Raw genomic sequence first — 17,395 nt, forward strand, 5'->3', positions numbered from 1 at the left:
TAAATATACAGTATGAAACATGAATACGCACTGTTTAGTTATCAAAGACCAGAAAGTTTTGGGAAGTATCAAACTCAGAGGTAGTGATGAATGATTTAATGTTGCCCTTGATACTGACCTCACCTCAGTAATGATTAGTCTAGACACTGTAAATCTGACCAGCTCTGTTGACCTTGCAGTGAAATGGTAAGATGTCAAGCTGTCAGCCCGAGGTATGGTGGGATACGTGCAGCTCGTTGTAACCTTGAAGGGGATGTCGGTAAAGAAAAATATAATTCCCACCTCAGATAATGTACAGCAATGCAGCCTGCTGTCCGGAGCGATTAAACCTTGCTGTGCATGATTGCATTTTGTTCCAAAAGGGTGCAGTCAGTTAGTGGCATCTTTTGACGGCAAAGCTGTTGAGGTTCCTGTAGCACTTGGTTAAACCCCATCAGGTGTGGTCCAGCTAAGTTGCTCTCTATCACCTAAGTTTAGCTGTTCGGTGTGTTCTGAATGGATTCCTCTGTATGCAGTATCACGTTTGACTTTTTTTGGTGATGGAAATCACACCTGCATACGCAAATATACAACAGTGTCTCCATGTGATCTGGAAACACACTCTGATCTCCCTCTTCTCCTGCAGAGACAAGATGATGTGCGAGGTGATGCCCACCATCAGCGAGGACACGGCGCTGAGCCAGCGAGGCTCCCAGAGCAGCGCCTCGGACCCGGACTCCCACTTCGAGCAGCTCATGGTCAACATGCTGGATGAGAGGGACCGGCTGCTGGACACGCTGAGGGAAACCCAGGAGAGCCTCGGACTGGCCCAGCAGCATCTTCAAGATGTAATCTATGACCGGGACTCACTGCAGCGCCAGCTCAGCTCCGCCCTGCCACAGGTAAGCCACACCAGTCCTTCTTTATGGCATTTTTGCTTTCATCGACTGTTCGATAGTGTAGATAGAAACAGGACAGATTTAGAAACATGTAACTAAAGGTTGTGACTGGAATAGAACTGGGGATGCTGGTTATGGTCATAAGGTAGGGCCCACTTTTGACTTCATCCATTCTATGTGGTTGCGTCGTTTTGTTCTTCTTTGAATTCCTGCTCAAATAAGTAGTTGCTTAAATGAACATGGCACAAACACAGTGTCCTCCAGCACCATTACTTTGGAAACTTTTCCAACTGAGTGATTCTTGCTAATTCCCAATTAAATCATGCAAGAGAGTTTATGCTTTGAGTTTTAATGTGAATTCAGGGTGTTTTTATTAGCAGTTGGACTCCCAGTGCATGTGGATTGTTTTGTAAAGCAGTTTGCATAAAACATAAACCAAAGTGCACATTACTATGTGTGTTTTTAATTACTGATAAATAGTTGGCATTTAATTACCTTCACTGTGCATTGAACCGTGCTGGCTGTGTGTCACTGCAGGGTTGCTTCTGTTTGGAGTCGGTATATTGAAGGGGATTCTTAAGATAATGGAAGTCTTGGTGTGATTTGTTCATGTTTTTAGCAAAATGTGGAAAAAGCCTCATGTAATAATTCCTACAGTAAGCAGAGATTAGCACTTTCTAAAGGTTTGTCAGTAATTCTAGTCACACGCTCTCCCTCTCTCTTTCCAGAAGCCTCTAGAGGTTTGCTGGTAGAGAGAGGGGGACTTTGTTCACAGGCCTCGCCTGCCGATAGCCCAGTAATCCACATGGTGTCAGAGAAACAGGCGAGGCACAGGCTGTGTCTGTATTAGCTTTGGTGTGATCTCAAATTAAGGCTTAAAAGAAGTTTGAAGTGTTAAAATAATACTTCCCATTTTAAATTAAGCCAGCCAGAAAGCCAATTTTTAATATCTGCTTTTTTCTTCTTACCCCAAGGCCATTAGAATAATTTGCAATAACCTACATACACCTCTACATTATGATTTGTGGAACAGATCTGTGGGGTGTCCAGATATTGTATGTATATAATATGTCTGACTGCTGTGTTTTTATCCCGGATTCATCTCAGGCTGTAGGTGTGAACTCTGGGTTTTGTGGTCTCCAGCTCATGGTTTTAGCCTTGGGGCTTTTATCTTCCTCATAAGTTCTACAGTTAAGAGGACAAGAGGAAAAACTTACACAAAAAAATGTTGTTCATAGATTTTTCCTCTGATACTCCAATGCCACACAGTGAATCAAGAGGAGAAGAGAGCAAAAATCAGTCATGCCTCTCTTGTCTTTCTTTCTTGGCATGGCTAATTTGAGTCTGCCTTCCCCTCCAGGCCACACATTCCCACCACTTTCTACAGAAGGCATACAGGGCTGCCAAAGCGAAGTAACATTTCCATTATCAGACAATTTCGCTGACGTCCACAGGCAGTAAAGGCCCCGTAGTGGTGATGTATTGGTTGTCATTGTGTAATGACAGAGCTGACATACTGCTCTCGTGCTTTTCCTGGCACCTGGCGTCTCAAATTAGGTGTCACTCTGATGATTGGGGATCCTCCCCATCACGTCCTGGCACAAACAATTCCATGAATTAATCTGATGGCGTCTTATTAGCCTATATGATATTAACATTACTCTAACAGTTTATGAATAGGATTGTGTAGGGTTTGTGATGCTTTTTCTAATGTGACTGTAAATTTGCAATGATTTTGGAGGACCAGCAGCAGAGTAATGTTTGGTTAATCATATAGTGGGATTCTTAAAGAGGGCAATAGATAGCTTCCAGGTGTTTTTCCTCTCTGTGTGATTGGAGTTGGTAATGAATGAGAAGAGAAGCAGCAGAGCTTGTTTTTTACAGGCAGAAGTGACCTCATTTAGCGATAGGCAGGCTATGAATGTGCCTTTACTGATATAACTCCTCTCTGTTCCTGAAGCCTGCAGCGTATTGGCCCACCTCAAACTTCCCTCCCTCTTCTTCTTCCTCTTGCCCTTTTCCTCCTCTTTCTGTTTCTGCTGTCACTGCCTTTTCTGTTATGTTGTGCTTTGTGTCTCCCTCTTCTCCTTTGTTTTTCTGCTCTCTGCATCAGAGGTCACAGTTCTGCTATTCGTCATGACACTTTCGACTGATCAGAGTGACATTTGGTGTCTTTGCCCGACGCGTTCAGGCAACACAGCATCCCCCTCGCATGCATAACAATCCAACCTGCTGTCCCCTGTCTTCCCTTTTTTCCATTTCATCAGGCATTATCCCTGTACTGTATGTGTCATATGCCCATCACTTAATGCACTGCCTTGGCTTCTGACTTAGATTTTCAGTAGAGTGACCTTTATCTTTTGAATATCAAATACTCAGTTTATAGCTTGATCCCTTGTTGCCTGGATTCCCAGCAGTTACTAAAGACACCAATGATAATCCAGAGTCATGGCTAAAAATGTCAAAGTATATTTTCCACTCATAGTTTTTCCATAATTTTGCCTGCTTATAGCTCTGAAGGGACACAGGATGTATTTTATTGAACAGTAATAATTGGCGTGTACTGAACATACGATGCAGTGGAGTAAACAGGTGTTTGGTATTGGAAGGACAGATATTTTTTATCTTTCTCGAGCCACTGTGCAAAAAGGTCATATTAATTGTCCCCAAAGAGAAAACCTGTTTCTGTAGTGTGGGCATGTTCCATGGTCTATTAACAGATCAGTTTGATGGTCATTGGCACTCAGATTGTTTAGCTGCAAATATATATCGTTATGGTTAAAGGGATAAGTTAGCTGTGTTGACAGACTGTTAGTCTTTAGTCAAATATTCAGCACATATAAACAAAGAGGACACTGTTCTCATTTAACTTGATGTGGTGTTTATTTGATGTACACAAGTATTTAAGGCGTAGGGAAAACAACAAACAACAGATTTACCTTCAGCTGCCTCTGCTGCTGATGCACCAAGTTTTTTCAATGCACACAGTGAGCAATTTGTTTGTGCCTCTAATAGTAACCCCCCCCCCTGGAATGTGAGGGGCACCACTGTCATCTGAAAGCTTTTCTGAGTCTTGTATTATTGTGGATTGTTTCCTCGGCTGCTGTGAATCACTCTGCTCTATTAAGACTCCTCACTAGTGCTCGATGGACTCAGTTCAAAGAAAGAGATAAGGAAAGACATGTTGAGCCTGCAGCACCAGGCACATGTGACCCTCCTTCCATCCCTCAACATGAGTCTGCCTGTGTCTAGTGACGTAGGCAGACACATTGGCAGACAGGCAGTTTCCTTCCAGGCGCTCAGCTTGGCGTTGCTGTACTTGAAGGGCCCTGAGGGGCTGCAGGAGCCTTGTCCTATTGCTGTTTATTTACTGTTGCTAACCATGGTCTCATGAAGGCTGCTGCTGCTACTTAGGTTATCAGCATAATCCTGCAGCCTTTCACAGACACATTTTAATATGTTTAGCTCAACTTCAGCATGCACAGCTGAAGTATCACTTACCTTGCAAATGAGAGCAGCCTCAGGTTAACATGCTGGACGATGGCACTGTGTTCTGTTTTTCTTCCGCTGTGACCGTGGCATTTGTGGTCCTGGATGGTCAGCAGGTGTACTGAAGCCCAACTGACCTTCCTGTGGGGTCAAGGGAGGAATATCACATAAAATGACAACTGAACAGGCTCTGTAAGGTAGTAAGTCTGAAGTGGGAAGCCATTTTTGTTTTTCACGCACAAAACGCCCATTAGACGTGTTTTGACTAACGCTTGAAGATAGCAGGTCTGAATGATGTTACACTCACTGTTTTCGCAGTTTTTGTGTGTTTTACCATACAAATACGCCACTTTCATATTGTGTAATCTCACTTTTTGCTGGGAGACTTGATTCCATTAAAGGAAAATTGTCTTTCTTTTCCAAACATTTCTATTGTCAGTGATTTCATTCAGATTTTGTTCAAATTCTTATGATAGCGTTAAACCATATTTCCATATGTTAGTAACTCTGGACACACACCATATCCTCAGAGCCACAGATGTTGCTCCATGTTCTTTGTCTGCGCAGCCGGACAGTAATGAGATACAGCCAATTGATCACTCACACACTGATGTTGTAACAGAAGCTGAGATTGCACTAAATTACTGTACAGAGACCAAATCATCTGTGGTTTGCTCACTGATGAGGATCATACTGGCCTCTGTAGAAATTCAAACACTCTTTCCTGCTTAAATAAAAAAATTGTCTGACTGAACCTGGAAACATGCTTCGATTTTATCTGGCCATTACAGTTGCATTTAAAGGTTATTAATTAGAGTGGCAGTAAATTTATCTGGTGTCTGGTTATTAGCACTCTGCTTCGAGTCAATAATCCCCTTTACCCCTCTGTTTATATTAATCATACATGACACTGCTACTGACCAGAAGGTCTAACCACAAGGCACAGAGTCACGTCCTCCCATCCTTCTTAAAGCTTCAGCAATCTAACCAGAAGATTTTGGAGCTATGGAATGTACCACTGTGTGGACCTCCATGGGGGTGAATGGTGAGCCAGTCGAGGATGGCACAGCAGTGGGAGTGAGGGAGGCATCAGGGGAGACTGTGAAGCTCCCTGACAAGGGCAGAGTGTGGAAACGAAGATGACTAAGCTTGTCGAGCAGAGAGGATGAGAGGTGAATCCTTCTCCTTTTTGCTTTCTGATCTTTTTCTCCTCGCCATTTACTTCCCCCCCACCCTCTCCGTGTCTTGTGTTGAAGGCCCAAGGGGCTCCAGCAGTCAGCTAGTCAGCTGATCGCTGGTCTCCTCCGCCAGAGCAGCACATGATTTTCCATGATTACTGTTATTGTTTGTACCCCAGTTCACGCTGCCTGCAGGGTAAATGTGCGGTTGATACATGGCAGGGAGAGAAGAGGAGACTGTGTGAAGACAAGCTAGAGCGGTCTGAGTTTACAGTGATGATGCCTCTTTCCTTAAGTTAACAAGCACATCAGATTCAGAATACACATTATTATATCCATCTAGCACAATTATGTCTGTAGACTTGTAGAAGTTTGATAAATAACACAGTAGCTTAAAAATAAAAATTTGGTAGCTCACATATTGATGTCTGTTGCACTGACATCTTTTGTCTAACGCTGTGATAGACAGCGGTGGTGTATTTTCCAGTCTTCCTGTCTCACAAGTGTTGAATTACAAACTCAGACCTTTCTTGTTTTTCTGCTCAATTTACCCACAAAGCCTTTTCTTTCCTCACTTCCCTTAATTCTTGTCTCCCTTTAATCTTCTCGGGATTGACAGAAACAGGGCTGGGCCCTTGGCACACACCGTATGCATCCAGTGTCTGTAATGGCTCTGACAGAGACGCTTGATCAATACCCCAGAAAGGTTAGGGTCTGATTAGGGAGACAGATCTAGCCCTCCTCTGGATGAATCATCAGTGCTAGTGCTGATGCCAAAAGCTGGATACTGTTTGACCGCTGTCTGACAGTGGGTTGGCAGGGGAAAGAGAGTACGGGGATTAGGTAGGGGGTTCTGATCAAATACACCAAGGTGACAAGACAGTGCTGAAGGATCTCCTGCAGATGTAATTATCTTTGTAATGAACGGCACAGCAGGGCACCAGAGTACTGTAAAGTCAGGAAGCTGCAGGAACAGTAGATCAGCCAAACAAGGAGACAGCAGCTGTTTGCATGCAAAGCCCCCTGCACGGTCGTTCAGTCTGTGTACTCAAACATCACACAGAGTTTAAATTGTAGAAGTAAAGAAAGTAAATCTAATGATGTGTGTTTCTATGCAGCTGTGGTGTTAAGCTGGCTCAACTTAACTTACACTGGCCCCACAGTCGAGACGGACAAGCTGCTTTTAGTCACTTCAGCTTTGATTCACTGTTGTTCACCTGATTTAATATTTCTGAAAGAAATGAGTGAAAAGCCATGAAAAGTTATGTAAAAAGCAAAATGTTTCTGAAAACCTTAATCACTGCAAGGCAAAGCAGGACATAATATTTTTGAAAGTTGACGTGTTAAGCAGAGCTCATTGTTTTGAAATGATCCCCTCAGTTATCATGCTATAGATTAAAAAATGCTACTGGTGCACATTTAGCACCTATCAGGGAAAGGGGCAGCATCGCAGCACCAGTCACTCAGGCTGACTGCAGAATTGTGGAGGTGGCTCTACAGATGGAAAGTACCGTAGTTACTCAAGCATGACCTACCCAGTTGTAGAATGAAATATTTGGTACTGCTAAGCTACTCCTTTTAGTTGGCATTTGCAAGGTATACATTTTTAATCACTTCTTCACATGCCACATCAATTTTCAAGAGCAGCTCTCTCCACATCTTTGTTGGAAATGAAACAGAAACGCCTGATACTGGAATAGTGAAAACATGAAATCCAGTCCAAGTAGATCTTGCAGGTTTGGGGTTACTGTTAGACCCAGATAATATTTGTATAAATGCTGCTCCTGTTTTCTGTAGTGTCCAATATTAAGCTGAAGTGGGGAATGAGAGTAAAGCTGCAGGCCCAAGAGAGAGATTGGTTACAAATGTGGTGCTATTGACTTGGTCCTCCATTAAGGTGTTGCAGTTATTGCTCCAAAGATGTCAGTGCCTGGACCAAGTCTATGTTCAGCCATTATATATTTATTGCTATTTTGTGGCATCATGTTCCTGTCAGGTAATCTTATCACGCCTCTGGTTTTAGTGGATGTGATGATTCACACTTGATACGTCCCTTTTCAGGTCCTGAGATACGTAGCAGAATCTCCAGGATTTTTCAAATGTCCCCTTAAACATTTGCTGATGAATGTGTTTGGGAAATGACAGCATGTAGGCAGACACTCTGAGTGCTTTGATGATCTTCTCCAGTGAGCGACTGTATTTGCGTGGGTGGGACGGAGGGAGGGGGGGAGTTGTGTTAGAGTTTGCATCACTATGGGAAGAACTTGGGCACGTCTCAGACCCTGAGGCAAGAAATACAGAGAATTTAAAATCTTAGCACACACACACACACATATGATCCCATCCTCACAAACACCCCCAAATACACACACACACACACACACACTCATGCTGCTTGCTGCCTTTGCCTGAATGAATTAGAGAACTGGTCCCCTGAGAACCACTTATGTGAGCAGAGTGAAATGAGGTTATGACCAATACTTAGTGCTTCTTGCAGTGCCGACTTGGAAGTGTAATCTTCCGTCCAAAAATGACAGCATCAGTTTATTTTGCCTCCACCACTGAGGAGCGGGCTATAACCTCCTCAGTGTAATCATTTGCTTTCTGTGGCCACTGAAACACACAGCTGATTTTCCCTTAAATAACAATCGGTGACGTGATTACGTTAACCCTAACCGAAGCATGTCACACACTGCAGAAAATGTAGACTGACATTCATTTCTGACGCCACTGATGCAATATCCTGAAAAAGACGATCAGCAGTTTGATTTTAAGTAGTTTGACGGCTGCACTTGACTCCTCAGTACAGGACTCCGCTATGGACTGGTGAGTTCAGCCATGCAGCTGGTCTTCATTAATGAATACCTTTTAGCTTCTGAATGCTCCACTTGAAAGCCAGAAATAGAGCATGATGTCACTGGCTCTTGGCGCCAGCTGAGGAACTTGTTCAAGGCCTCCTCAGAGAGCCGATCCCATGATGTCCTGCTTGCTTCGCTGCGTCGCGGCTACCACTTACAATGTGCCGTGATGAGCTCTGCAGGATTTCTTTAAAATATATTCAGTGTTACACATCTGCAGAATTTATGATTCAAATCATAACACACTACTACTAAATGCTGAAGCTGTGTAACATGTACAGCTCTTCGAAGGAGCCCATTGACGCCTGATATAGTCTACATTTGGCTGTAATTAGTGATATCTATTGCTGGTATATTTAGTGTTATTTCAAATGCTGTTAATTGTAATATAGAAAACCAGTGGAATTAAAATTAAATTGGGCACTTGGAGTTTGAAAGGGTTAAATGAACAGATTTTCTTTCTCTTTTATGGAGCTCAGTGTTTTACAATAATTTTAGAGAAATTTGTTCATGTTATCCATAAATGTTAGATGAGGGGCATTAATAAGTTTAAAGTGTTTTGAAAAATGAGGATGAAAGAGTACACCATTTCCTATGTTGTACTGGGGGGAAAAAAAGGTTAATTAACCTGTTTAGACATAATGGTTTGACTTAAGGGATGCCAGTACCTGTTGGTCCAGAATAAAATATCTCACTATTACTACAACTAGATTGTTTCCTAACTTTTCATCTAGTAACATGGTGGTTTTACTCATTAGTAGGTTAAGATTTACCATTGTTTCTTGTTTTTAGAAAAACATTTGACTTTTTTTTTTTTTTTTTTTTTAATTGTCTAATTATTCAACCATATACTACATATAAAGAAAGTGGAAGCAGCTCTATGTACATGATGGATGTGATGGTTGAAAAATATAGCTGCTGTAAACTGAGTTGTGTGACTTGTTTGATTCAGGAACGTTATCCAGGAAGTGTAGTCGCCGTGTCAGTAGCACAAGCTGTAAACTTCTAAGAGCAGATGTCCCCTTCTGCCCCCAGCCACCTCCAAGGCCACATGTGCATTCACTCAAATGAGCTTCAGTGCAACAGTAGAGCTTTTTATAGCATCAATAAATGTCCTATGTATTGTTTTCTTCCTGCACCAAAACTGTTGTGTGACAAGGACAGAAACAAAATCCTCCGTGGTGAAGGTGAAATATAATGACTTGCTCCGATTCTCCACAGAGTTGATCCTTAGTGTCTCTTCATGAGTTCATCTTCCCAAACTGTCAGTGCCGTACTGCAGTTTCCTCCTCTCTGTGGCAGATATGGCAACTTCCCACCGTTCCCCTGCAGAGCCCACATCCAGCCCACTGATGTGACTCAGGTGTCCTGCTGGACCATATGCCTCCCCCCCACCAACAGTGTGCATCACAGCACTGCACTTTATGTCACTCCTAATCACGTGCCTAGTGTTAGATAATGGCGTCTGATGGCCAAGTAATATCTAGGCAGTGCTGCAGGGGTTGGACTTGTATCTGAAAATGTGATGCAACCAATGAGCCAGAGATGCTCGATATAATTAAATCATGGCTTGGTATGTGACAGTTTTAATCATTTTCTCATGATATAATATATCCCAGGCATTTTTTTATTGGATCTGCTGTGCATATTTGCAGTTAGAAAGTGAATGTAAACTGGACCTCTGTTAGTGTAGTGTTATCTCATTGATGTAACCAGACAGTCGATGTAAAACACATGGACATGCACTTAAATGGTGAGTGAGAGCTGCAAAGGTCTTCAGGTTTTATTGGTAGTATGTTTATCACAGCGAGGACACAGACACATCGTCATGCCTGTATTTGTATTGAAAGGTCAATACGATGTTTTGTTGTCGTCTGCACATGAAAGCTCTTGAATTGTGTATTTCATATTGACAACAATTCTAGGTGGTTGTTCTGTCTTTTTCTTTTAGTTTTTGCTATGAATGCATGTAATTGTCTATATAAAACTTAGATGTTGCAGTATAAAAATAGCCTGATGGCTTAGTTTGCACTGGGGTTGGTATTAAGCTGTAAGTTGCAGGTGGCAGTGGTTAATTAGCATCAAGTGTTAGCTAGCTGTCCTGTTATATTAACAGCACTTTGTGGCCCCTGCTTTGCTCGCTGATAATCATAGCCTGGCTTTCTTTAAAGACTGGACCAACCCACCCATCGCTCCCACAGCTGCTTGTTTTGTTTCCTGTGCTGAGAGCAGTCATCTGGTTCCCGCCTCCTGTTGCCAGCTGCTGCCCGGCCAGCTTCTATCACAGGTATCCAATAGAGCACATCATGTACTGCAGCGTGGCCGCATCCTCTCCACCGTGCTGCTTCGCTGAAGCTGCCAAATTCTCATAAGCCTCATGGGAATAATTAACCACATGAACGCTGAAGGTGTTGTGCTCTCCTGTAGGAAATCTACTGGGAAATGTGTATTTGTAGTAAGTGAATAAGCGACACACTATTTCAACTGTCGAGGAGCCTCTAAACAAGGTATTTATTAGGTCAGGAAGTTGTATTTCCTTACATTTAGAAGTGTGCATTAGAGTCCCAGTTGGCACTGTTGCGGCCGCCTTCCTGGCTCTTCTACCGTTGTAGTTTCGTGTAAGAAATATTTAGTTCTAATGTGTCTTTTAACACTCAGTTAGGTTCTAAATTAGCCTTAGCTCATTTAAAAACAAGCATTAGGTCTAGCTCATATACAGATTTACTGTTGATTAACTGGGATTGTCCCTGAGAAACAGATTAAACAGTAAAATAGCCTGGCTAGCTGGGGATAGTGTGAATGTGATGTATGAAAGACATTCAGTGCTTAGTCAACTTTTCCCAGATAAATATGCTTTAAACAACAAAGTAATGAAAAGGGTGTGAAAAATGTGTAATTTGTTGTGTGAGTCATTGTTTTTGCTCTAACCAGCATCTGACTAAAAGCCTCACTGTGCACCCAGCATCTTGTAATAGTCTTAACACAAGACTGAACCTAAATTGAGGGACAGGAGACAGAATAATCCTTGTTAAAGGACAGTTTCCTTCGTGCTCTGGCAACTACACGATTTATTTGGAAAGCCAAAGAAATTAGCATGAGACCAGGCAACATACCTGCATTAAGCTGCATGTTTTTAATGAGCTATGATCAGTTCCATGATACAGGGATTGTTCTGCTCTGTGTTTAATAGTTTTTTTTAGGCCTGGAGAGACAAAACTATCCAGATCTCACATTTCTGTTTATATTCAGATTATACCCAATGCAATGGAAACACTGAGAAGACTAGGTTGTCATATACATATACAAGTAAATTCTTACTATTACTCCACAGTATTCTCTGTTGATTCATAGATAGGAGAAAGAGCAGATGTGCACCCAATCAAAGAGAATTTGTCTTGTTAGTCTTGGTGGGTGAATTTCACATTTGTAAAGTTGTAATTGTGCATTGTACTCCATACTGTCTTATCCTCAAACAGCTCTCTGTAGGTTTGTCCATATTATAGAGGGTACGTAGCGTGTAGAGAGAGTGCAGTAATACTAGAGAAGCAGAACCTATTCATACAGCAAACCTCTAACTGAATTACTCTGCATGGAAAAATGTTTCCATTGTTTCCAACAAAGAAGCTTTTGACTGAGGCCACTGGGCTCAGGTCTGACTGGGAGACCATCACTGCACTGCTGCAGCATGTGAGGATCACAGGTCTTATGCTTCAAATGACTAATGGGTTTTTGCAGACAGTGAACTGGACGTTATTCAACCTTTTCTTTTCAGAGTTTCTAACTGTGCATTATCTTTCTGTCTGCCCAAAATGATATAGATTAGATTAGGAGCAGCTCATTTTAATCTTTGGTGCTGGTTTGCCAGTGAACTGCCTAATGCAGCTAATTAACATCTTGATTAGTCAATCTCCCTGCATTTCTGACGGCTTTAGTCATGTGACATGCAGACGAGTGCACTGCTGATCACAGATCCCTTGCAGTTAGGATTAGTAACCTAGTATGTTATGTGTCCATACTATTGTCTATATACACGTCTGGATGCATTGTATTTAGATTACAAACTGTGCTTCTTGCTTGACAGATTCTGTGTAGTGTTGTGACAAATCTAGGACAATTTGATAATTTGATGATTTGTAGTATGATGTAATTCTCTCTTTTTTGACATTGGAATATAAAAAAGCAGTTTTTCTAAGTGTAGCAGTGCAATGACACACCATCGGTTTGAAGTGATGCAGTCACGCTCTTGACCACGCACTGCCTGCCAATTCCTTTGGATTCTTCCAGACCTCGGAAGTCAATAATTCAATAATGCAACCTATGTTCAAAGGTTATCAGGGAGCTGGAGGGTTTTCATCTGGTACAACAAGTGTGTGTATATCCATGTGTGGGTGACTGGATAAGTTCTGTTGTACGTGCATACAGCTGCTGTTTGAGGCATCGTTTCACTTCATGCTTAAATTTGACTGTATAACCTGAAACATTTGAAATAAAATGTATTAAAAATATTGCAGAGTGCACAAACATAGTTTTGACCCTTAGATAAATAGCAGCTGACTCTGCGGTATTAAAATGCACCTGTATCATTATCATGTGATGACTCCCCTTGCTAAAATCCACACACGGTCTCATGCCCTGTGGTAAATATCCACCTCAGCCGCAGCCCTTTCATCAGCTCTTCCAAAATAAAATATTTTGATTTCATCCTTGCGCTTCAAATAACACTGCATCAACTGCACCAGTTGTCTAAGAACACAATTAGCCCCTAAGATGACTAAATGTGTTCTCATTTTGTCATTGAGCATGATGTGCAGTTGTTATGACACATATCTTCGAGGCTGTGAGGCTTGTCTATATTTGGCCGCCAATGTGACAGTGGTAATTTATGAATTGTTTTTGGATTGGTTTATTGATTCACTTTCACATAAAGGAAGGAGTGGGGCCAGATGGTAGGAGGACCTAAAATGATGGAAGGAAGATTAGAGAGGGAATGAGATAAGACTGCATGAGAGAGTCATGTGCTGCAAACACAGGGGCCAGACTTCTATCGCGGTCTGTGCAGACATGGGTCTATCCAGGCTGTAACTCACCCTGTAACCTCTTCCCAGTACTCTCCTGTCTCCCATTCACACTGGTAACTGCTCATTCAAAAAAAGTAGCTGCCATGCATGCACATACTCCCATGTGCAACCTTTTGCAAGTACAGCAGTCACCCCAGGTTGTTGTTAAAGCAATGAATACTTGTTTCTACTCTGTGTTTTACTTCACGGGGGTAGACAGATTCTTGGCTTGCACTTGCTGGATACAACAGGCTATTGACTTTTTGTACATTTTTACTGCAGCAGAATGAAATAGACATTTCTTGTATTCATCCCATAGCCCTTCTCCATAAAGGTTCTGGGAAGTCAATGAGAGAATTTGTGTGGAAGTATATACATATTTCTCTAGTCCTGTGTAGACTATTAGCCCCTTCTGTTGTTTTAAATAAATACTGGTTTTTATGTTACATTTTGAAATGATGCATGCGATGTAGACTCAACTCTGATAAAGTTTACCTCAAGCAAGATTATCTCATTTTTGACATTTTATTGTGTAAAAATGTTAGTTTTGCAAAGTGCTGTAACATTCTCATACTTAGCATCCACCCCTCTGCTTTATCTCCATCTTGGTAGTTGTTCAGTAAAAACAGTGAAGATGCTCACAGATTGAAAATGAAGTGAGCATCAGCCTTAGCTTACAAACACACATTGAGTCCATCAACACACTGTAAATGCAGTTGGAGGTAAAAAAAAAAAGTTGAGTTGAAGCCATCTCCTGCCTGCCAGTTCCTGTTTAGTTAATGGATTGGCAGCCCTTCACCATCTTAATAATTCAGCCACCATTTATTCTGAGATAATGGATGTTAACGTCACCTTCCTGCACTAATGGAGCCACTTGACGTGAAAGAGTCCTGAATCATCTTTTATCTGTGAGGAGCCACTCGATGATCACCAGACATACAGCTACTAGCATTACGCAATAGCTGCTAGCTTTTTAGAAGGAGTTCCTCTCCTCCTGTTTTAGAGACCCAGAGGTGAGAGTAGCAGTAGAAAGCTGAAAATATTATCCCCTTTGGAAGCTTCTACTGTGGTAGTGAGGAAAGTGGGCCAGAGTGAGGCGGCAGTGGCAGTGTGATGCACAGCTGCATGACTGACAGCTCCAGTTCTGCTTCGTAAAGTAGGTTGCAGCCAGCCTTTCTCTCTGATGAGACGTTGGCATGGGGAAAGAAAGAGCTATGAGGAGGTGTTACCACTGAAAGCAGATCGATGAAATTAGCACATACGCTGTATCCTGCTGACTTAAATAAGCTGAACATTACAACAAAGCTGTAATAATGCTCTTAACAGGTGTGGAGTCAGGTGATATTCAGTGGAAACCTCCAAATTAGCTCATTGGACCAATAATTTTGTTGGTCATTATTGGGACAAAGCACACTAGATGTAATTTAGCTCATTTCAGATGTCCTTTGTTTGTGCAGACTGAGTGTCAGTGAGTCATCTAACTATGACACACAAGGTCTAGTCAAATGACCCTGCGACTGACTAAAGTACTATTATTGTCCTAAATGGCAGGTTTTATGTGAAAGTGTGATGAACCTACATTTGAATCAAAGCTTTGACTTCTTTTCCCCCTCAAATGTCATTCTTTGTAATGTAATTCTAACAGGAAGTCATGTTGATGCATTGCTGTTCATACTTGCTAAAGAAACATATTTGCATTGGTTTGGATCCTAAATGTAGGACACATGCAATTTGTATATAATTTGGAAGCATGTTCACGTGTCTGAAGCAAAGATTCTGTCATTAGTGCATCATTTTGTCAGGATATGAATCACTAATGACTGTAAATTAAAAATACTACACAGCACACAGACTACAGCAGTGAAAATTAACTTATATTATCTGTATATAAAAACCAAAGTTCATTCACATCTTTGGCTCCTGTCTGCTTCAAATGAAGCCCTGAAAGCTACTGAAATGAAGACAGGAAATATTTTTAAAAGAAATAAATGTTTTTCAGGTGTTTATATATATTTATGTATATATATATATATATATATATATATACAGGTACATAACCCTGCCTAATGTGGCATGAAATTATCGTGCTGACGACAGATCTTGTTCTTTTATAACTCCTCTCATCTAACATGTCTTAAGTGGATTGCCTAAAAATAGTCGATTCCCACACACAAAATGCTTTGAACTGACTTTATCTGTCAGAGCTTGAAAGCTTGAAATCCTTGATTTGTAAGCTGTCAGACCTTTGGAGCTGATGGAAGAGCTGAAGAGCTGTTGTTTTGGAAAAACAGTTTTATTTTTAGACTGATCTGGCAGACAGTGTTTTTTTAAAAAAAAATGTATTTATTTATTTTTGTTTAGCACAAGTTGGTTTTTGCATGTCTGGCCAGTCCGTTGGGCTTCATTGAGAAAGAACATGCTGTTTTTGCTCTAGTTCTGCAGATTTCTCACTAGTTTTAAAGTCTGATCACGTAAACAGGAGCGAAGTGTTGGGATTTGATGCTCACACTTGTCTGTGTAGTTACACCACAGAATAGTGACATTAGGGAACCTAAGGGTGTGAATCCAGACACCTGTGTGGAGTTCAGGGTTTGTTTCCTCTGCTTGCTCTGTGTCACCTTGGGAGAGCCATCATTGTTATGTGAGAGCACCTAAAGGCCATCATGCGGCAGACATGGTGTAAATGTGAGTGGGGTGCGGGTGGAGAAAGGATGTGTTTCCATGGTGATAACGAACGTATGTAAGGGGGGGGCAGTGTATGAGATAATTATGGATATGGGAAAATGGCTCCTGGGGAAACTTAAGACTGGAAGAAAGACTGAAAAAATACCATTTACAATATAATATTACTGCATCAGAGGACGTTTTCTCATTTCCTACATCTTCAGCTACTTCATGTTGTAGTTGTTGTACTTGTGGGAGTCAATGTGTCGTGTCATTTCCAGCCTCTGTTTATTTGATTTTCCACGATATTAAAAGTTTTATTTTATTATTCACAAGTTTCCCTGCAGCCCTTCAACTGAAACTTAATGTTACAGTCATTACCGACTAAAGATTAATAATGCTGTCTGAGAAATATTAATACTAATGCATTGTTAAGATCATTGATTATTAATAAGATAAGGTTCTCGCTGTCACCTGTTATTGTTGAAGTCATGTCAGGGACTAACATGAACACAGTGGGGGAACAGTGTCACTATAAAGCAGAGCTGATGACATTTTACTTTTCAAATTGCAGCCCTGCAATGAAACTTATATTTTCCGTACTACAACACAGGTATCGATCTTAACCCAGGGCTTAAATGTTAAGGGCTTTGTACTAATCACCATAATGAGAAATCGTTGGACATTTTGTCAAGTGATTGAGCCACCTCAGGGTGGGGGGTCACTCCAGGGAGGTTAGATGTGGTTACAGATCACACAGAGGGAGCAGTGAACAGATGGCTGGGTTTGTGACGGATGCACTGACAAAAACATAGAAAAGGAAACAGTTAAATGTTTGTGTTGTTTAATGGAGGATGTTTGCCGAGCTTTGCTGTTCATCATTATTTCTTTTATAGTAACGGTGGATTAAAATAACTTTGTTTGGGCGAATGTTGGCCCATAAGTGTTTATAAGTCTGGCTTACAAATTCTGTTTTCATCAACCTTGTTACAAGCAGCAGCAGGTTGCTGCTGATAAACCAGCTTTATGTATTTGCACAACACTGAATGAATGAACGAGTTATCAACTAGCTGGGGAGCATTCAGTGCTAAACAGAGACTGAATATTTGACTTGCATTAGTCAGATGGACAGAACCACAACACAAAGTGAATACCTACGTTGCTCTGTGTCTAATGACAGCTGTTTGGTAACAGCTTAGTTGTATTAAGCTGACTAGGGGATAGCATGTCAGACCTTTCGTATTTTTCAAACTGTGCTTCTGGAAATAAGT

The 17,395-nt window shown here is 41.5% G+C and overlaps 1 protein-coding gene across 9 annotated transcripts in view; it reads left to right on the forward strand.

Moving 5' to 3' along the window:
• The first annotated feature begins 632 nt into the window (after window positions 1-632).
• ppfia2 (PTPRF interacting protein alpha 2) overlaps window positions 633-17,395 on the forward strand; it is a 105,278-nt gene continuing 88,515 nt past the window's right edge. For all 9 annotated transcript variants that reach the window (XR_004463024.1, XR_003296838.1, XM_026326416.1 and 6 more), the window contains exon 1: window positions 633-881. Coding sequence is in view for 7 of the 9 variants with exons in the window: in XM_026326416.1 (XP_026182201.1) it covers window positions 633-881 (249 nt within the window). In the remaining 2 variants the exon portion in view is untranslated. The remainder of the gene's footprint in view (window positions 882-17,395) is intronic.

This window comes from Mastacembelus armatus, chromosome 23, assembly GCF_900324485.2.
Source record: "Mastacembelus armatus chromosome 23, fMasArm1.2, whole genome shotgun sequence".
Taxonomy (NCBI): Eukaryota; Metazoa; Chordata; class Actinopteri; order Synbranchiformes; family Mastacembelidae; genus Mastacembelus; species Mastacembelus armatus.